The sequence below is a fragment of the Balaenoptera ricei genome, chromosome 5, assembly GCF_028023285.1.
Source record: "Balaenoptera ricei isolate mBalRic1 chromosome 5, mBalRic1.hap2, whole genome shotgun sequence".
Taxonomy (NCBI): Eukaryota; Metazoa; Chordata; class Mammalia; order Artiodactyla; family Balaenopteridae; genus Balaenoptera; species Balaenoptera ricei.
The window spans coordinates 142,805,456-142,822,162 of record NC_082643.1 but is presented as its reverse complement, the minus strand read 5'-3'; the positions used below and the strand labels follow the sequence as shown (position 1 = coordinate 142,822,162).

Below are 16,707 nucleotides of genomic sequence, written 5' to 3'. Positions count from 1 at the left end.
GTCATCCCCATAGCCGCGCTCCTCGCGGGACCCCGACCCCCCACCCCCACCCACGGGGGCGCTCTGGGAAGCCAGCACTGGGGCTAAGGCAGCAAGCGAGCGACGGGTGGAGAGAAGCCGCCCCGCCCCGCCTCAAGTTCAAGGAGAGACCGCGCCCAGCCGTGCTTCCCTCTGATTGGCTGAACGAGAGAAAGGCCGGCGATGATTGGGTGGAGCGGACGCCCCTCGGCGCCCATTCTCCGCCACGGGGTGGGGGCGGATGTGATTGGTGCAGGCATCGGCGCGCCCCGCCCCGCGACGTCACTACCCGGCGTGCCGCGCGCCGCGCTTCCGCTCCGCCCGCTAATGTTTTGGCCGGTCCAAGATGGCGGTGCAAGAGTCCGCGGCTCAGCTCTCCATGACCCTGAAGGTGCAGGAGTACCCGACCCTCAAGGTGGGGTCTGCGGCCGGGGGGCGCCCGCGCCTGGCCGGGCGGCGTCGGGGGGGAGGGGGAGGGGCGGGGCGAAGGCCAGGGCGCGGCATGGGGCGCCGGGCGGAGGCCGGGGGTCTGGGGGCCGGACTTCCCCGGGGCCGGGGGTCTGGGGGCTGGGCTCCCCGGGTGCCGGACTCTGGGGGCCGGGCTCCCCAGGGGCTGGGGGCCCGTCTCTCTGGGGGCCGGGGCTGGCGGCCGGGCTTCCCGGGGGCAGGGGACCTGAGGGCCGGGCGGGTGTGGCGTGTGGCCATCCATGCTCCCGCCTGCCTTCGTGACAGGGCGGGGAGCGCGTCTGCCTGGCGCCCCGCTTCTCCCTCCGGAGCCCGATTGTGGCCCCTTCGTTCTACAATACCGTGAACTGCATCAGCGACAGTCCTGGTCGTAGACAGGCTGGTGACTTTGGAGGCTGGGATCTCAGGGCTGTGGGGTCGCGGGCGCCCAGCCAGAGTGCCCACCGTGACTGGCGGTTGGTGTCCAGCTCTCCTCCCGGAAGCTCGTGTCAGACGGTGTTGATGGATGGCTTCCAGCCTCTAATTAGGGAACCTGTGAGGAGAGACCTCACGACCCAATGGGAACCCATTTGCGGGGCGTCACCAAACCTGAAATACAGCCCTTGCCACTCGGTCGCCAGTTGGGTGACCTTGGATGGTCGCTGAGGCAAGTCGACTTACGCTGGGATGAAATCGGTGTTCCCGGGAGAGGGGTCGGTGCTAGTTCTTACCTAGTTAGTAGAGGATTCGATGGTGATTGACTACAGTGAAGCACCTGGGAGTAAATTCCTTCAACGCTCAAGGTTATAACATTCCCAGGAGAGCTGCGGCCGAGCCTGCGTGCGTCTGAATTCCTTTCCCGGGGGCCACGTCGCATCTCTCCTCCCGGAGGACCCAGCATGCCTGTCCACGTCAGTGGTGGCAGAGGGTGGGTGCGGTGTGGCCAGCTTGCTGTGAGCCCTGTGTTCACTTCCTCGGAGACCTCGGGAGGGTCCTCACCGCCTCTGAGGTTGTTTACTCCTGTCAGACGAGCACGCCTGGGTGGGCTCAGGGTGAAGAGAGGGCTGTGGCTGTGGGAAGGTAGCTGAAGGGAAGGAAGGGAAGCGCTGCTGGCCTGAGCCAGATGCCTGTTCGCTGGACCGCAGGTGTAGGGCGTGCTGTTTTGACATTCCACTCCCGCAAGACCCTGCGGCTCGTAGGCCACGATTCTCTGCTGCCCGGGGCACCCAACCAAAACCAAGGGGCGTGAGTGGGAACCGCTGACTGTGAGCTTTGGTCTCACTCAGCCCCTGCCAGGCCTGCCTCTTGACTGACAGACAAGAAGGTTCAGAGATGAAAACCGTGGTGGTGAATGTGGGGAACACCAGACAGGCAGGATCCCTCCTCCGAGTCCTTCTCTCTCGTTTCATAATCGTGAACGGAGTCTGAGTTGCAGACTTATCAAACAGGCTTTGATTAACGTAGTTAGGCAGATACTCCTAGAGGTAAAGGATTTTGTTTTTGGTTCTTTTTTGGCTGCATTGGGTCTTCGTTGCTGCACGTGGGCTTTCTCTAGTTGCGGCGAGTGGGGGCTATTCTTTATTGCGGTGGCTTCTCTTGTTGCAGAGCACGGGCTCTAGGCGCGTGGGCTTCAGTAGTTGTGGCACGTGGGCTCAGTAGTTGTGGCTCGCGGGCTCTAGAGCGCAGGCTCAGTAGTTGTGGCGCATGGGCTTAGTTGCTCTGCGGCATGTGGGATCTTCCCGGACCAGGGCTCGAACCCGTGTCCCTTGCATTGGCAGGCAGATTCTTAACCACTGCACCACCAGGGAAGTCCCAAGAAATATTATAGTATCATTTCAAGTGAGCTTGCCAAATAAAGACATTTCACTTCTTTTCTGGAATGATTTTAAAAAGTAGAATTTTTGCAAGGTACTCTCTCCATTTTCCCTCACAGATTATTTAGATCCCACAGGATAATTCCTCTGTTCTCTTGACATGTGTGTCACTGCTGAGTTAACATTTTTGTCAGGAGTAATTCCTACTGGATAATGAGGAGGTTTCACGAGGAACATGGGAAGGGCTGTTGGCTCGGGAGCTGTGCTGTTCATGGTCTGGAGAGAGTCCAGAGGCAGGGGGTGCGGGGAGAGGGGGCGGGGGGACAGGGCAGGGGGCAGGGGTGACGGCTGAGGGTGGGCGTTCTGGAAGGCGTCGGTTGTGCTTCTCTAGCCCAAAGGCAGCTTCTCGCGCAGGGTGGCAGGGCCGAGCGTGCAGCGGGCGAGTGCCCTTCAGACAGTACGGGGCTTCCTCCCTGTTGGAGGGCGGAGCGGCCCTCCCCTCCCGGAGCCCCTGCTCCCCCCGGGGCGGGGCGGCCCAAGCCTGTGGACGTTTGGGTGCGTCTTGGCCTCGGCCCCCAGATGTGAGGAGCACGCCTCTGGGATGCCTCTAGCTTTGCCGCCTGTCCTGGGCCGGGGGCGCGGGTGGTCCCCATGAGAACCACTGGTCTGGACCTTGCTGTGGGGAACTTGTTCTTACCGCAGCGGGCGTTCCCGGGCGCCCTGTGCTCCGGCCCTGGCTGGCACCTTTCCCTGCAGTGTGTCGGGTTGTGGGTCGTGCCCCTCAGGCCTCAGGGAAGGAGAAGTGGAAACTCCAGGGCATGACCCACCATCGTCAACTGGAAACCCTGTTCTAATTATGTTTTTAGAAGTTTTTTCTGATTATAAAAGCAATTTGTGTTTATTCTCCAAATTACTTTGCTAATTATCCCATTAGTTTTTGGAGTTTTTACTTCTGTTTTTTTCCTTTGGATAACTGAAGGAAAATCATATTTTGGAGGCCTTCTTTGTCACCGTCCAGATCAGGTGGGAGTTCGCTCAGCCCAGGGGAGGGACCTGGCATCATCTCTGGAAACCTGCTTTGGACCCTGACTCCTCCCCTTGAGCTCACCTGGGCCCACCTCTGGGCTCACCTGGAGCCTCATGCTGGCTCCCCAGCCCCTCTCCCAGCTGTCCCCTCCTCGTCACATGTGACAGGCTGGGAGTGTGGCCGTTGCTCCCACCTGGGTCTGGAGGCAGATTCTCCTGTGTCTTTGAAAAAATCTGCTGCTTTTAATGTGGTGACGGTTTTGTTGACCAAGTACTGCCCTGCAATTTCAAATCCTGGCTTTGTACTTGTAGAAAGTTTGTGTGCCAATTACATGCTAAAGTTATAACTTTCAGTGCGGTTTTCCAAACTTGGTCTCAGCCGGGCTTGGGGGATCACGTGTTCTCAAGTTTGAGAAACGCTGGTAGCATAAAGTGTTCAGACTTTTGAGACAAGTATCTGATTATGCTGTGTCCCAGGTGGTGGCCGTGGCTGGGGCCTGACCTCTTTTTACTTTAGGTTTTGTGATTTCCCGAGTGAGCCAGTCCCTCCCTCCGACGCTGGCCGTCTCTGGTCCGCAGCTGCTTGCATCATGATTGCCTTCTCAGGCTGCAACCTTGTCACACCTTCAGGGCAGTGTTTGTTCTCAGCTGAAAGAGCCCGCACGTGGCCTTGGCTTCCAGAGCCCCACACACCCAGAGCTCGGCTGCGTGCCCCTCTCTGAAGCGTGTGCCTGCCCCGCGCGTCCTCCTGGCTTCGCGCTCCCCTGTCTCTCACTGTCACTGGCGGGATGTTTGACCACACGAAGGCGACCTGGTGGCGTGTCCTGTCCTTGCGTCCTCCGCGCCGGGCCCTCCCGGAGAGACGTGGGTTGTCGTGAGGGGTCCCTGCTCACTGCTTGTGTTTTTAAGTGTTGTTAGTGTTTTAAACAGATTTCAAGTCTGGAAAAGAAAGGGCTTTCTAATCTCCATTTCTCTGTAAGGAGTGGGCTGTTGGAGCCGGTGCTGACCCCCAGCCCTGGCAGAGCTGTTGGGGGAGCCGTGTGGCTGCACACGCCTCAGGCGCCTGGCTTCCGGCCGGGTCTGTAACAACCATGATCCCTGAGCACGTGACATCTGCGCTCTTGGAACTCTCGGAACAAACCTGGGAGAGGGGGACCCGATGGTGCACGACAGCGGGGCGGCCTCAGGGAGAGACGGGTGAGGCCCCGTCCTGGTCACATACTTGGTGGCAGGAGGCATTAAACGAGGGACACAGAGTTTCAGCGCACCGGTTTGGGGGTGGCCGAGGAGGCGTGTTTTGGAGAGGAGCCATGTGCGCTGAGTTTAAGTCTTGGCAACCCTGACACCGAAGGCTCACGGTCCCACTGGAGCGAGGCAGCTCGGACGTCCCCAGAGCCCTGCAAAGGGGGCAGGGGCCACTGAGCGCCTGGCTGGCGACACGGGCCCGGGGGCGGGGACGCGGCGGGGCGGGAAGACGGGCCGGGAAGAGGCGGGCGGGCTGAGGCGGGATGTTTGATGCTGACCTGAACCTGGCCAAGCAGCTTCCGCCGGGGTAACAGTTGGTTATTTTCAGGTGTACGTTTCTTACAACCTTTTGAAAACCAGAATTATGCACTGTTTCAATCACTACTAACCAATAGTTAACAACTAAATATTGCTGAGTAGTTTGATAACTGGACTATGGCGCAGAATATGGCCGAGGGGAGAAAAGCCCCAGCTGGGCCGATGGCCTCGCTGTCCACAGAGCCAGCCTTCCCCTGCCACCACGCACAGCCCCTGGGGCCTGGCCTCGTCCCCTTTCCCGTCATGACAGCGGCCCCCCTGCCCTGCCCCATCTGAGCCAGACCTCCCCCAGCTCCCCGCCCCATCCTGTGTCCCGCCCAGGTCTCTGCACGTGGGAGCCGGCGTCCTAGCGCTCCACCAGCCGGCTGGGCCAGGGCTCTGCCGACGTGACGTTGCCCACGTGGCCCCAGGCCACCACCCTGAGCCGGATCCGGCCCTGCGGCCCCTGCGCTCTGGCCCTCACCCTGGTGTTTTCTTTCTGGCTTCGGTCACCCTCTGGCGCTTTTTCTGTCAGATGCCCCCTTGGGATGCTGGTCCTCAGTGAGGGGCCGTGTCTGGGCGGTTGTCGCCCTCCCAGCGCCTGGAAGAGCTCCTGCCCGTGGGGGGCACCGGCGGTAGCTGTTGGCCGAGGGAGCGTCGCCTCTGTCTGGGGGGAAATCCCTTAAACAGTCACATCCCACTCTTGTCCATGAGCGGCATTCCGGGTGGGGCAGCCTTCGGAGTTTCCTTTCTCACCCCCCACCCCGGCCCGCACCCCTCTCTCCTTCCTTCAAGGCTCAGCTGCCGGGGAGGAGTGTCTGCGCCCTGCCCCTCTGTGCACTCACGGTGTGCATGCCGTGGCCTTCTAGGTGACAACTGGACAGCACCCTCGGGGCACCCCCTTCGAGATGGCCACCTCCCGGTCTCATGAGCGGCCTCCGGGCTGGTTTTGCCCCATCACTCCCTGGCAGGGCTCTGGCCAGGATCTCCAGGTGACCCCATGGTGCTGCCTGAGCCCCTGACAGCGTCTGGTGCTCGCCCCCACCTCTCACCACGTGTGCCACAGGCCGCCCTTCCTTCCCGGCGTAGGGTCCCAGGCGGCTTCCGTGACGCCACCCACACCTGGCTCCTCCCAGGCTCACAGCCGCCCCTCATCCTCCTTGTTGGGACTGCTCGCTGCCTTGGTGACCTTGTTTGAGGACCGCCGTGTGTACCGATGACTCCCAGCTGGATCCCCTCGCCAGCCCCAGAGCCTTGGACCTGGGAGCCTGTCAGACGTCCCCTCTTGGGTCTGTAAGGTGTCCCAGCATGTGGAAGTCTGAACTCGTTGTCTTACCCAGCTCCTTCGCAAACCCGCTCCCCCATCTTCCCGGTCTCACTGGGGGACAGCGCTTCCATCCCATTTGGCTCAGGCTGGGACCCTGGAGGCAGCCTTGACCCCGCCGTCCTCAGAGCTCACATCCAGCCTGTCCTCACATCCTTTTCACTCTGCCACCGTGGCCTGAACCAGTCCCTCTCCGGGTGGTTGAAGGAGCCCCCGGCTGTCCCCGGCACTGCCCGTGCTTCTTCCTGGCTGCCTCCGTCTTACTCGGGGTAAAGTCCAGGGTTGCTAGAGTGGCCCTCCAGGGCCTCATGACTTGGCCCCCTCTTCCTCCTCCCCCACATCGTCCTCCTCCCCCTCCTCCCCCACCTCCTCGCCTCCCCCTCCCCCTCCCTCCCCGCCACCTCCACTCCTTTGGACACTGAGCCACAGTGGCCTCCCCGCTGCTACAGGATGTGCCAGCATGGGGGGCCTCAGAGTCTTTGCTCTTGTTTACTTTGTCCAGAATCCTTTCCCCCAGATGTCAGTCTGGCTTATTCCCTCACCTTCCCTGGTCTCTGCTCAGGTAACCACCTTCTCAGTGCGACCACCTTATTTAGACTGGGAGGCCCACCATCCCCTCTTCTGCTCTGTTTTTCTCCTTAGCTGCCGCTGCCATTTGACTTAACTGTGTTTTGCTTCTTTGTTTCTAACCACTGGGATTATAAGCTCTTTGGAGGGCATAGAAGAAATAACTCTTCAAATAACAGATGAATTATTAAATATTATTTTGGCAATTCTATCCAGTGAAGTAAGATTGAAACAAGTAAATGTAGCTATTAGAACGAATGAGACAGAATATGTTTATGTACCCAGAAACACAAGCAAACTAACCAGAAAATGACTGCAATTAATTATAAAGGTCAACACAGTAACTGGGTACATGAAAAATAGACAAAAGTCAGTCACTTTTCTGCATCCCAGCAATAACCAGTAGAACATCTCCTGGGAAAATGCCAGGAGGGGTAAAACGTTAGGGTGACCGCAGCACGCCAGCAGTGGGCGCCAGTGGAGGCGCCGTGGCTGGCAGCGGCAGCGGGGGCTGGGTTTCTGTTTGCAGGTGCTAGCAGCAGCCGTAAAGACGCCATCTGACTTCTCTGTGTGCTCGATCAGACCTTTCTTATTTATCACGAGGGAAGCTCCAAGAAGGGTGTCTCTGCGGGACACCAGGGTTTGCTATGAAACTGCGGAAGTAACAGCCTTGTTGCAAAATTGCTGGCTTTGGTTATACGTTGTATGGAAAAGGTGAGACAGTGTTTCCCTGGCGTTATGCATACAGTCGGCACTGGTGCCTGCTCGGGCTCTGCGTGCCGTGTTTGGTGAGTGAGCCGTCCCGGGCCTGGAGACGCTCCTGTGGAGGCCTGGTGCCAGGCTGCCTGTGTTTACGCCGGCGAACTGAGCATTTGCAGCGTGCACTGTTCTGCTCATACTGCCCTTGCTGAGATGGACCAGTGGCACGAAAGGATGCCTGTGAGTAACCAGCAGTCGCGGGTGAGAGGACCCTGCCCCCAGGAGGGAGAATATGGAGGTGCTGGCAGTGCCCTTCCCGCCTCCAGCTTTGTCCGCACTTCACGGAGTGAAAAGTCCATCTCATCGCATCCCCCTAGAGGTGGACCAGCGACATGTCACTTTTCAAGAAGCCTATTTGAGAGAGGGGGCTTGAAGCACTGCTGTCCTTCGTGAGCCTCCCTCAGGTGTGTGCTGTGCCCGGGGAGGTCAGCCCAGGGGAGCGTGGGGCCACTGTGACTCGTGAGACTCGCGTGCCACACGCCGGAACACGAGGCGCGGCTCTCCAGGCCAGGCAGGGGCGTCTGCTGCCATTCAGGGCTCAGTCCAGCACTTTACAAGATGTTGTTAGCTTTGTGATAAATATTCAGAAACCTCTGCTGAGGTTTCTTAATTGTGAAAGATGAAAGGCCTCACGCCATTGGGGAAATACTTCCTTCCTGTGCTGGTAAAAATGGCTGAAAACATTATGAGAACAAACTAAAATGCATCTCTTTGTCAGCAAATACTGTGAGAAAACCCACAGCAAACGCTGGAGAAGGTTTGAAGAAACACGCACCAAAGCAGGTGGCACGGTGTGGGAGGGCTGCTGTGGAACTGGGTGAGAGTACAGATGTTTCGTACAGGTCTCGATTAGGGTGTTCGCCAGATTCTGTTTCAGTTAGGAAAACAGGAAGGATTACTTCTTGCGAGTCACTGAAGGGGAAAGAGGTACTGGAGGAAATATAATTTAACATTCAACTAATTAAATGGAGAAATTCTATGATCTTAAAAGCTGTAGTGAAACAAATTACCAAGGAAACATTAAGTAGATTTGATTAATACAAATTTAATTTTTTGGTATAACCAGATAAGATAAAACCAGAATTTAAAAGCAAGTAACAAACCTTAAAAAAATCCACCAAATGTGAACCATAAAAAGCTGGTTCAGATTGATGAGAAAGCTCCAATACCCTCTTCCTTGTTGAGTATTGGGTGAGGAATACAAACAGAAAATATGTAGAAGGAAAAATGTGTTGAGTTGAACCGCATAAAATCACCCTTTTGTAAAAATGATGGCTGAGTAGCCTATACCATGTAAAAAGATTAAAAAAAAAAAAAAAACTTCCCATAAAGAAAAACCCAGGACATGATGGCTTCACTGGTGAATTCTATTAAATGTTTAAAAAAGAGTTAACATTGCTCCCTCACAAACAGCCAAAAAATGGAAGCGGAAGGAAGTTTCCCAGCTTGTTCTGTGAGGTCAGTTTTACCCTGATACCAGAACCAGACAAACAATACCACAAGAAAACTACACACCAGTCCTTATGAATGAATATAGGTGCTAAAATCCTCAACAGCATGCCAGCAAACTGAATCTGACAACATATGAAAAGGATTATGTACCATGACTAAGTGGGATTTACCCCAGGAATGCAAGGTTGGTTCAACATGTAAAAGCCAACATAATGCCATACTAATAGTATAAAGGACAAAAACCACATGATCACCTCAGTAGACACAGATAAAAACACTTGACAAAATCCATCACCCTTTCATGATAAAAACACTCAACAAACTAGGAATAGGAGAGAACTTCCTCTACCTGATAAAGGGCATCTCTGAGAAAACCACAGCCGACATCGTGCTTCGTGGTGAAACACCAAAAGCTTTCCCCTAAGGTCAGCAAAAAGACAAGGACGTCCACTCACCATTTCCGTTCAGCATTGTCCTGGAGGTTCTGATTGGGGCAGCTGGGCAAGAAAAATAAATAGCAGGCATTCAGATTGGAGAGGAAGAAGTAAAACTCAATTTGCAGATGAAATCATCTTGTGTATGGAAAGTCCTAAGGAATACACATGTATACAACACACACACACAAACCTGTTAGAACTAATAATCTGGTTCAGCAAGGTTGCAGGATACAAGATCAGTTTATATAATAGAAATAATTTGTATTTCTGTATCCTAGAAATGAACAGTGAAAAGGGAAATGAAGAAAAGTTTTATTTACAATAACACTGATAAATTGGATTTCATTAAAGGGAAGAAGCTTGTGTTTCAAAGGTATGCTGTTAAGAAAGTGAAAAGACTAACAGAAGAGAGAGAAAATATTTGCAGATCATTTTTGATAAGGATCTATTATCCAGAATATGTAAAGAACTCTTACAGTTCAATAATATAAAGACAAATAACCCAATGTAAAAACGAGCAAATGGTTTGAGGAGACTCCTCTGAAGAAGAGATACAAATGGCTAATGAGCGTAAGAGGAGATGCACGACATAATTCGTCATGAGTGAAGTAACGAAAGCGTGATGAGGCACTGCTTTATGCCCATGGGAATGACTGTGAGCAGAAAGATGGGCAGTAACAAGTGCTGGAGGAGGGTGTGGAGAAGCTACAATCCTGACAGGCGCTGAGGAATGTAAAATGGCGCAGCTGCGGTGGAGAGCAGTCTGGTAGTTCTTCAGAAAGTTACACACAGTTACCATATGACCCAGCAGTTCCACTCCTAGATAATCTACCCAGGAGAAGTGAAAACGTGCCCATACAAACACCTGTGCAGGAATTTATAGCCTTATTATTCATAATAGCTCCAAAGTGGAAGCAACTAAAATGTCCATCAACTTATGAGTGCATAAACAAATGTGGTATTCGCATAATGGAATACTATTCAGCCAGAAAAAGGAATGAAGTACACGCTACATCACGGATGAGCCTTGGAAGCATTATGCTAAGTTTAAAAAAAAGCCACACACAAAAGGCCACAGAATGTATGATTCCATTGATATGCAATGTCCAGAATAGGCAGGTCCATTCAAGTAGACAGTAGATTAGTGGCTGGTTGCTTGGCTATGGGGAGTACTTCTGTAGGCAACGGGTTTCTTTTTGGGGTGATGAAAATGTTCTGGAAGTAGATGGTGCTGATGGTTGCACAGCCTTGTGATTGTACTAAACACCACTAAGTTGTTTACTTGAATTAAAAGGGTGAATTTTATAGTATCTGAATTATATCTCAATTAGAAATTGGTAAAATAAAAAGTGATACAGGGGGACTTGCCTGGTGGCACAGTGGTTAAGAATCCGCCTGTCAATGCAGGGGACACGGGTTTGAGCCCTGGTCCGGGAAGATCCCACATGCCATGGAGCAACTAAGCCCGTGCGCCACAACTACTGAGCCTGCACTCCAGAGCCTGTGAGCCACAGCTACTGAAGCCCACGTGCCTAGAGCCCGTGCTCCGCAACAAGAGAAGCCACCGCAGTGAGAAGCCTGCGCACCACCACGAAGAGTAGCCCCCGCTTGCCGCAACTAGAGAAAAGCCCACACGCAGCAACGAAGACCCAATGCAGCCAAAAATAAAATTTAAAAAGGGGGGTGTGGTTTAAAAAAAAAAAAGTGGTGCAGCTTACCTTAAATTATCTTTCAAAGGGCGAAGGTTTTAGTTTTGATAAAGACTAATTTACTGATTCCTCTTTTACAGTTAGTGCATTTTGTATACCTGCAAGAAATCTTTGCCTATTTCAAGGTTGTGAAGATTCTCTCCTATGTTTACGTCGAGGATTTTTACAGTTTCAGCGTTTATGTTTAGGTGTGTGGTCCATTTCAAGGGAATCTGTGCAGATTGTATGGGGCACAGGTTGAGGTTTGTCCTTTTCCGACGTGCGGTCCAGTCCCGGCGCCTCTGTTGGGAGACGGCTGGTCCTCTCGGCCCTGAATTGCCCTGTCTCTCTGGCTGGCCACACTGACCGTGCACGCGGGTCCACCCCCAGGTCCCCCACCCTCCTTGGTCTCCGTGCCTTCCTGGACCAGTGCTTTGAATCAGGCACCATTGCCCGTATGTTACCAGTATCATTCAGGATATTTTTTTATCCAGGTAGAAAACAAATGAGCCGTCTCCATCATTTCTAAGTGTCCAGCAGTGCTGAGTCGCGCTCAGATCCCTAGGACTCTCTTAAGTCAGCTCGGGCCACTCTGACAGAACGCCCCACAGCACACACTGTTCCTGCCGGTCCTGGAGGCGGAGTCCCAGAGGAGGGGCCGGCACCCCCCAGCACAGCTGCTTCCTGTTCCCGCTGGGAGCGGCCCGAGGTGTGCGCTGCTCTCCTCGTGGTTGTGACTGGCGTTTCCCCGAGTCTTAGTGGTGCTGAGCGCCTGCCCACACGTGTCGGGGCCGCGTCCCTCTTCTCCGGAGAAATGTCAGTTGAGGTCCGTGGCCCGTTTCTCAGTTGGGTTATTTGTCTCTCCGTCGTGGAGCTTTCGGGGCTCCTTATGAAGCCTGGATGGTAACCCTTTATCAGGCGTGTGGTCTGCAAACATCTCTTCCCGTTCCCGGGTTGCCGTTGCGATCTGATGATTGCTCCCTTTGCTTTGCAGAAGTTTTAAACTTTAATGTAGTCCCATTTGTTACTCTTGTTTTTATTGCCTGTGCTTTTAGGAATGTATTAAAGAACACATATTTTTTCTCTTGGTCTGGCTCTTTGTTGGTTTCCCCCCTCACTGCCATTTCTCATATCTCTGTGATTTTGTTGTCTCACCAAGGACTGTCTCTGAGTAGTTTTCCTCCCAGAAGGGGTTTGGCTGCTAAGGGGTTTGGAGCCTTGCCTATCTGAAAGCATCTCAATTTTGCCTCGTTCTCAGTGATACCTTGGCATGGTGTAGAGTCTTCAGCATTTCTGAAATTCCACCCCTTCTTTTGGCAAAAGCCCCTTGGGAAGGAGGCTGAGGAGCTGTGGGTGACAGAACAGCAGGGGACAGTTGGGGAAAGGCGGGAGAGGCAAGTCCTGGGCGGCCCGGCGGCCCCGGGAAGGACGTCGATTCCAGGTGCTCGTACAGGGGGAGGGGGGCACGGGCAGCAGAGGGTGGGACCCGAAAGCTCAGCCGTGCAGAACGCGTGGCCCAGCTGGCGTGGGCCCCGAGCATGTGGGCCGGCGGTCTGTGATGTGGGAGGATGGCCAGGGCCAGGAGAGGCGTGGGGCTGGTGCAGGTGCAGGGGGCGCCTCTGGGGGACGGGAGGGTCCGGAGCCATCAGGAGCGCAGGTGGGGCCGGGTGTGGGCCATGGGCGGGGGCGGCACCCTCGCCGCCGCCACCACCACCACCACCGGCCGGGCTGTGCCATGGTTCCGTTCCCGCACTGCGGACGTATGCCAGATCCTGAGTCGGCTTCTTTCCTCAGAAGAGAAATAGGTAAGCTTGAACTATCACCTTACGGTATAAATTGTTGGGACTGGATCCTGACAGTGGACTGAGGATGAGTGTGAGAGCGTCACCGGCATCTTTTTTGGATAAGAGTTAAAAGTCGGATCCCCAGCCCACGGAGCTTTCTTTGGAATCCCCCTGCCTCGGTGACGCTCACGGGTGTACCGGTGTGTGCCCGGCCCGTGCGGGCTCTCTGGCCCGGGACAGGGACCCGCGGACTCCTGGCCCGTGATCGCACCCGTGCCTGTGCAGGCATGTGACTCTTTTCTTCTGTGTCGTGGTTGTTTTGATTACATTTATTGGAATAGAATTTTAACGTCTGGATGTGATAATAAAAAACAACTTAGGAGCTTTTGTTTATTGTGCATCGTGGGATTTGTTCAATTTGTTTTCTAGTAATTCCACTTTGTTTTCTTTTATGAATGTATCGGTCCAGCTCAGATTACAAATACACAGTGTGTTCACGCAGGCGGCCTGTGGGACCCGGGCAGGCTGCCTCCGCTCCTGGCCCTGGGTCCTGAGGGCACAGCCGGTGACCCACTTCCCAGTCGTTGTGGAACTGAGTGCTCACTCTTTCAAGCAGTAAAATTAACGCCTACACTCACTTGGGTTTAACCAACAGACTGGAAGGGAGTTTGCAGTCATCAGTGACACCCCACCAGCCCTGACCTCAGCCCCCTGCGGGTGTCTCTCCCTGTCTGCGCACCATGGAGGCTGCCTGGGGGGGTCGTCGGGTCAGGACGGTGGCGTTGGGGGGCAGACCGACGGCAGCTGAGGACCCTGGGGCATCTTGCCCGGTGCTGGTGTCACACAATCTTGGGGTTGCTCTACGTGCCGCTCCCATTACAGAGACCCATCCCCCCCAGTCCTGGTCGTGGAGACCACGGGTGGTGGTTGAAGGCTGGGTCGTGCCTCCACCCTCCAGAAATCCCATCCTGTGGCAGGACACACCCTCCACAGGAGCTGGGGGGGATCCTTCACCACATGTGGTTTGCTGTCTGCCACAAGCCTGACACCGTGTTGGGTGCTGTGTGCAGTGGTCACTTTCTGACCAAGTGGACACCGAAGGAGTCCCTCCGTTTTTTCTTACAGGAAGTACTGAGTCCAGAGGAGGCGGCCAGTGTGGGGGGTGGACCACGGAGACCAGTCCGGTGGCCCGTGCAGGGGAACCCATGCCGCCCACCAGCAGCAGGTGGCCCCGAATGTCCTTGTGAGGCCGTCTCCCATGTCCTGCTGGGCTTGGTCTCTTAGCTCGGTTGTGCTTTGATAGCCACCCCACAGCAGGTCATCAGCGAGCCCGAGTCCCAGCGGGGTGACCACCCCTCGCCGAGCGCACCCCATCACACATGGCAGATGTGGCTCGGCTCGTGGCATTCTGCCCCTCAGACTACTGATGAGACCCAAGGCGTGGACAGGCATGTTTACGCACTGCCGAGTGGGAGTGGTAGCTGAGGGCAAGGACAGTGCTGGCCTTGCTGGGTCTCCGGCGAAGAGTCCTGCTGTGGTGGCCCCTCCGTGGCTGGAGCCTGGCCCTGCCCATCTCTGCCATCACCCCGGGGTCTCTGCTGCTGGGAAGCCCAGGCTCTGAGCCAGGCCCAGGTCTCCTCCCTGCCAGGCACGGTACCTGGCACACGGCTGGTGCTTAGCAAGTGTCGGTGGAGCCAGCAGTGCCCCGGGAGTGGGTGCTTCCCTGCTGGGCAGGTCTGAAGACGAAGCGCTCACAGGGGCGGTTTGTGGCAGCCATCGCAGAATTCCACGGAGACCCGCCGTGTGAGCAGGGAGTCCCCGTCTTCGGTGGGTTTCCCTAGGGGTCCCTGGAGTGCGGTGCGGGACCCTGCCTGCTGCGCTGTGATGACCTCGGGGGCCGACGCGTGTGTGAGCAGCAGTTCTCCAGACGTCTCAGTGACGCTCTGTGGGTTTCCTATCTTCCCGTGCTCTGGAGGGAATGGGTGTGTTTTTAATGACTCGGGAATGGGCGTCCTCTTGTTGAGATCAGTTAAATGTGTGCCTGTGATCTCCCATGGGTGCTGATGCCGTCACCTTCCTAACCCTGAGGTGCACCTGAGGTGCTGCTTTCTGTCCGGCCTCAACCTGGTGCCCGCCAGGCTCATCAGCATCTCTGCTGCACATCGTGGGCTTTCACGTCCAACCGATTAAAGCCCGCAGTACTGCTCTCCTTTTTGGTCATTTCCTTAACTGTGTTATTCTAGATGAACTTGGTGATCTTTCTGTCCGCTGACTTGTGGAGGCTTCTGGGAAGAGTGGAGGCTGCACTACATCTTAGATGTGGGTCAGGGTGCATCTCAGCCTTTGTGTCCTTGTCTAGGAACACAGGTGACCCTCGCTCACATGGGCCTTTTGTGGGGCTCGGGCAGGTTTTAGAGGAGATGCATTTTTAGAGAATGAGAAGCCGAAGCCTCTTGCCTCAAAAAATGCCACAAAGGAGGCCCGCACATCCCGCGTGGACGATGGGTGGCGCCCACCCGCCGACAGTGTGGACTCAGTGGCCTTCTGTCTTCTGCAGGTGCCCTACGAAACGCTGAACAAGCGCTTCCGTGCCGCACAGAAGAACATTGACCGGGAGACGAGCCACGTCACTATGGTAGTGGCTGAGCTGGAGAAGACCCTGAGCAGCTGTCCGGCCGTGGACTCTGTGGTCAGCCTCCTGGATGGTGTGGTGGAGAAGCTCAGTGTCCTCAAGAGGAAGGTCAGTGCTGCTTCTGGCCATGCTGCCTACTCTGCCCCCAGGCTGCACGCACCCCATGGGCGCACCCTTCACCCAGCTGTCCTGAGAAGGGGCTGCCTCCTGGGGGAGCTGCGGTGGAGGGGCCCCCCTCCCCTGTTGTCTGCGCTCTGGAGTCTATGTCAGCTGTAAGGCCGGCTTCCCGGCCCACATTCCTGTTCCTGTAGGGCCAGCTTATCCTGACTCCAGATGTCCCAGGGAGCCCAGGTGGGGGAGGCCAGGATGGGTAGTAGATTGATTTATTATTTTCACAATTTCACCTCAAAACAGCGCATAGGGTATCTTGTTTCTGGGAGTGGTAGGTATGCCCACTGATAGGCCCTAAAAAGTGAGATAAAATATTTGAAAACATTTTATTCACCAGAATTGGAGAGCAGGGTGTCGGGGGGCTAGAAGGCAAGGGACCCCTGCTGCCTAGAGAGAGCCCCCAGCAAGGGCCTCTCTGGCCAGGGACTCAGGGCCATTAGAGTGGGGGGCCTGATGGCAGGACCCAGCAGCACTACACCTCAGGTGAGGGTGCCCAGAAGTGGACTTGCCGGGCGAAGCACTGCCGCCCACCCCCTCCTTCAACCTGGTCTGAGTGGTCCCAGCGGGTGCTGCCTCCAGGCTCCAGGTAGAGTAAATGCAGTTCTCTTGAGTGGAGGATGCCTTCTAGCTGAGCATCAGATTGTTCAACTACAGTAACCAGCACAGGTACACAAGACACCACGACTGCGACACCGCAGGACTAGAAAGAGATCTGCACAGACTTCAGGTACAGAAACTATCAAATACCGTACTTTACTGTGCTTAAAGGATGAAAAAAATAGCTTGAAAATATCTGCAGGGAATAGAAAGTATGTCATTTAAAGTTAAAAAGAACCAAGTAAAAATACAAGAAGTGAAAAATAGCAAATGAAAAACTCAAATGTTTGCTTACAACAAACATTTTAACACTTAACAATCAGACCAAGCTAAAGAGAGAGTTAGTGAGCTGGAAGGTGGGTCTGAGGAAATTACCTAGAATACAGCACAGGGATGAAAAGACGAGAGCACATGAGAGGGTGAGAGATTAGGGAACAGAGCAGGGCCTCTGC

General features: G+C 55.1%; 1 protein-coding gene across 4 annotated transcripts in view; it reads left to right on the top strand.

Annotated features, from left to right (window-relative positions):
* Nucleotides 1-325: 325 nt before the first annotated feature.
* Nucleotides 326-16,707, top strand: part of MAEA (macrophage erythroblast attacher, E3 ubiquitin ligase) — a 30,528-nt gene continuing 14,146 nt past the window's right edge. For 3 of the 4 annotated variants that reach the window (XM_059923778.1, XM_059923775.1, XM_059923774.1), the window contains exons 1-2: nucleotides 326-433; nucleotides 15,413-15,595. In XM_059923778.1, the coding sequence (XP_059779761.1) occupies nucleotides 365-433; nucleotides 15,413-15,595 (252 nt within the window). In that variant the 5' untranslated portion in view covers nucleotides 326-364. Of the gene's footprint in view, nucleotides 434-1,136; nucleotides 1,391-15,412; nucleotides 15,596-16,707 lie in introns of those variants that run through there. The other variant, XM_059923777.1, reaches the window with a different exon arrangement.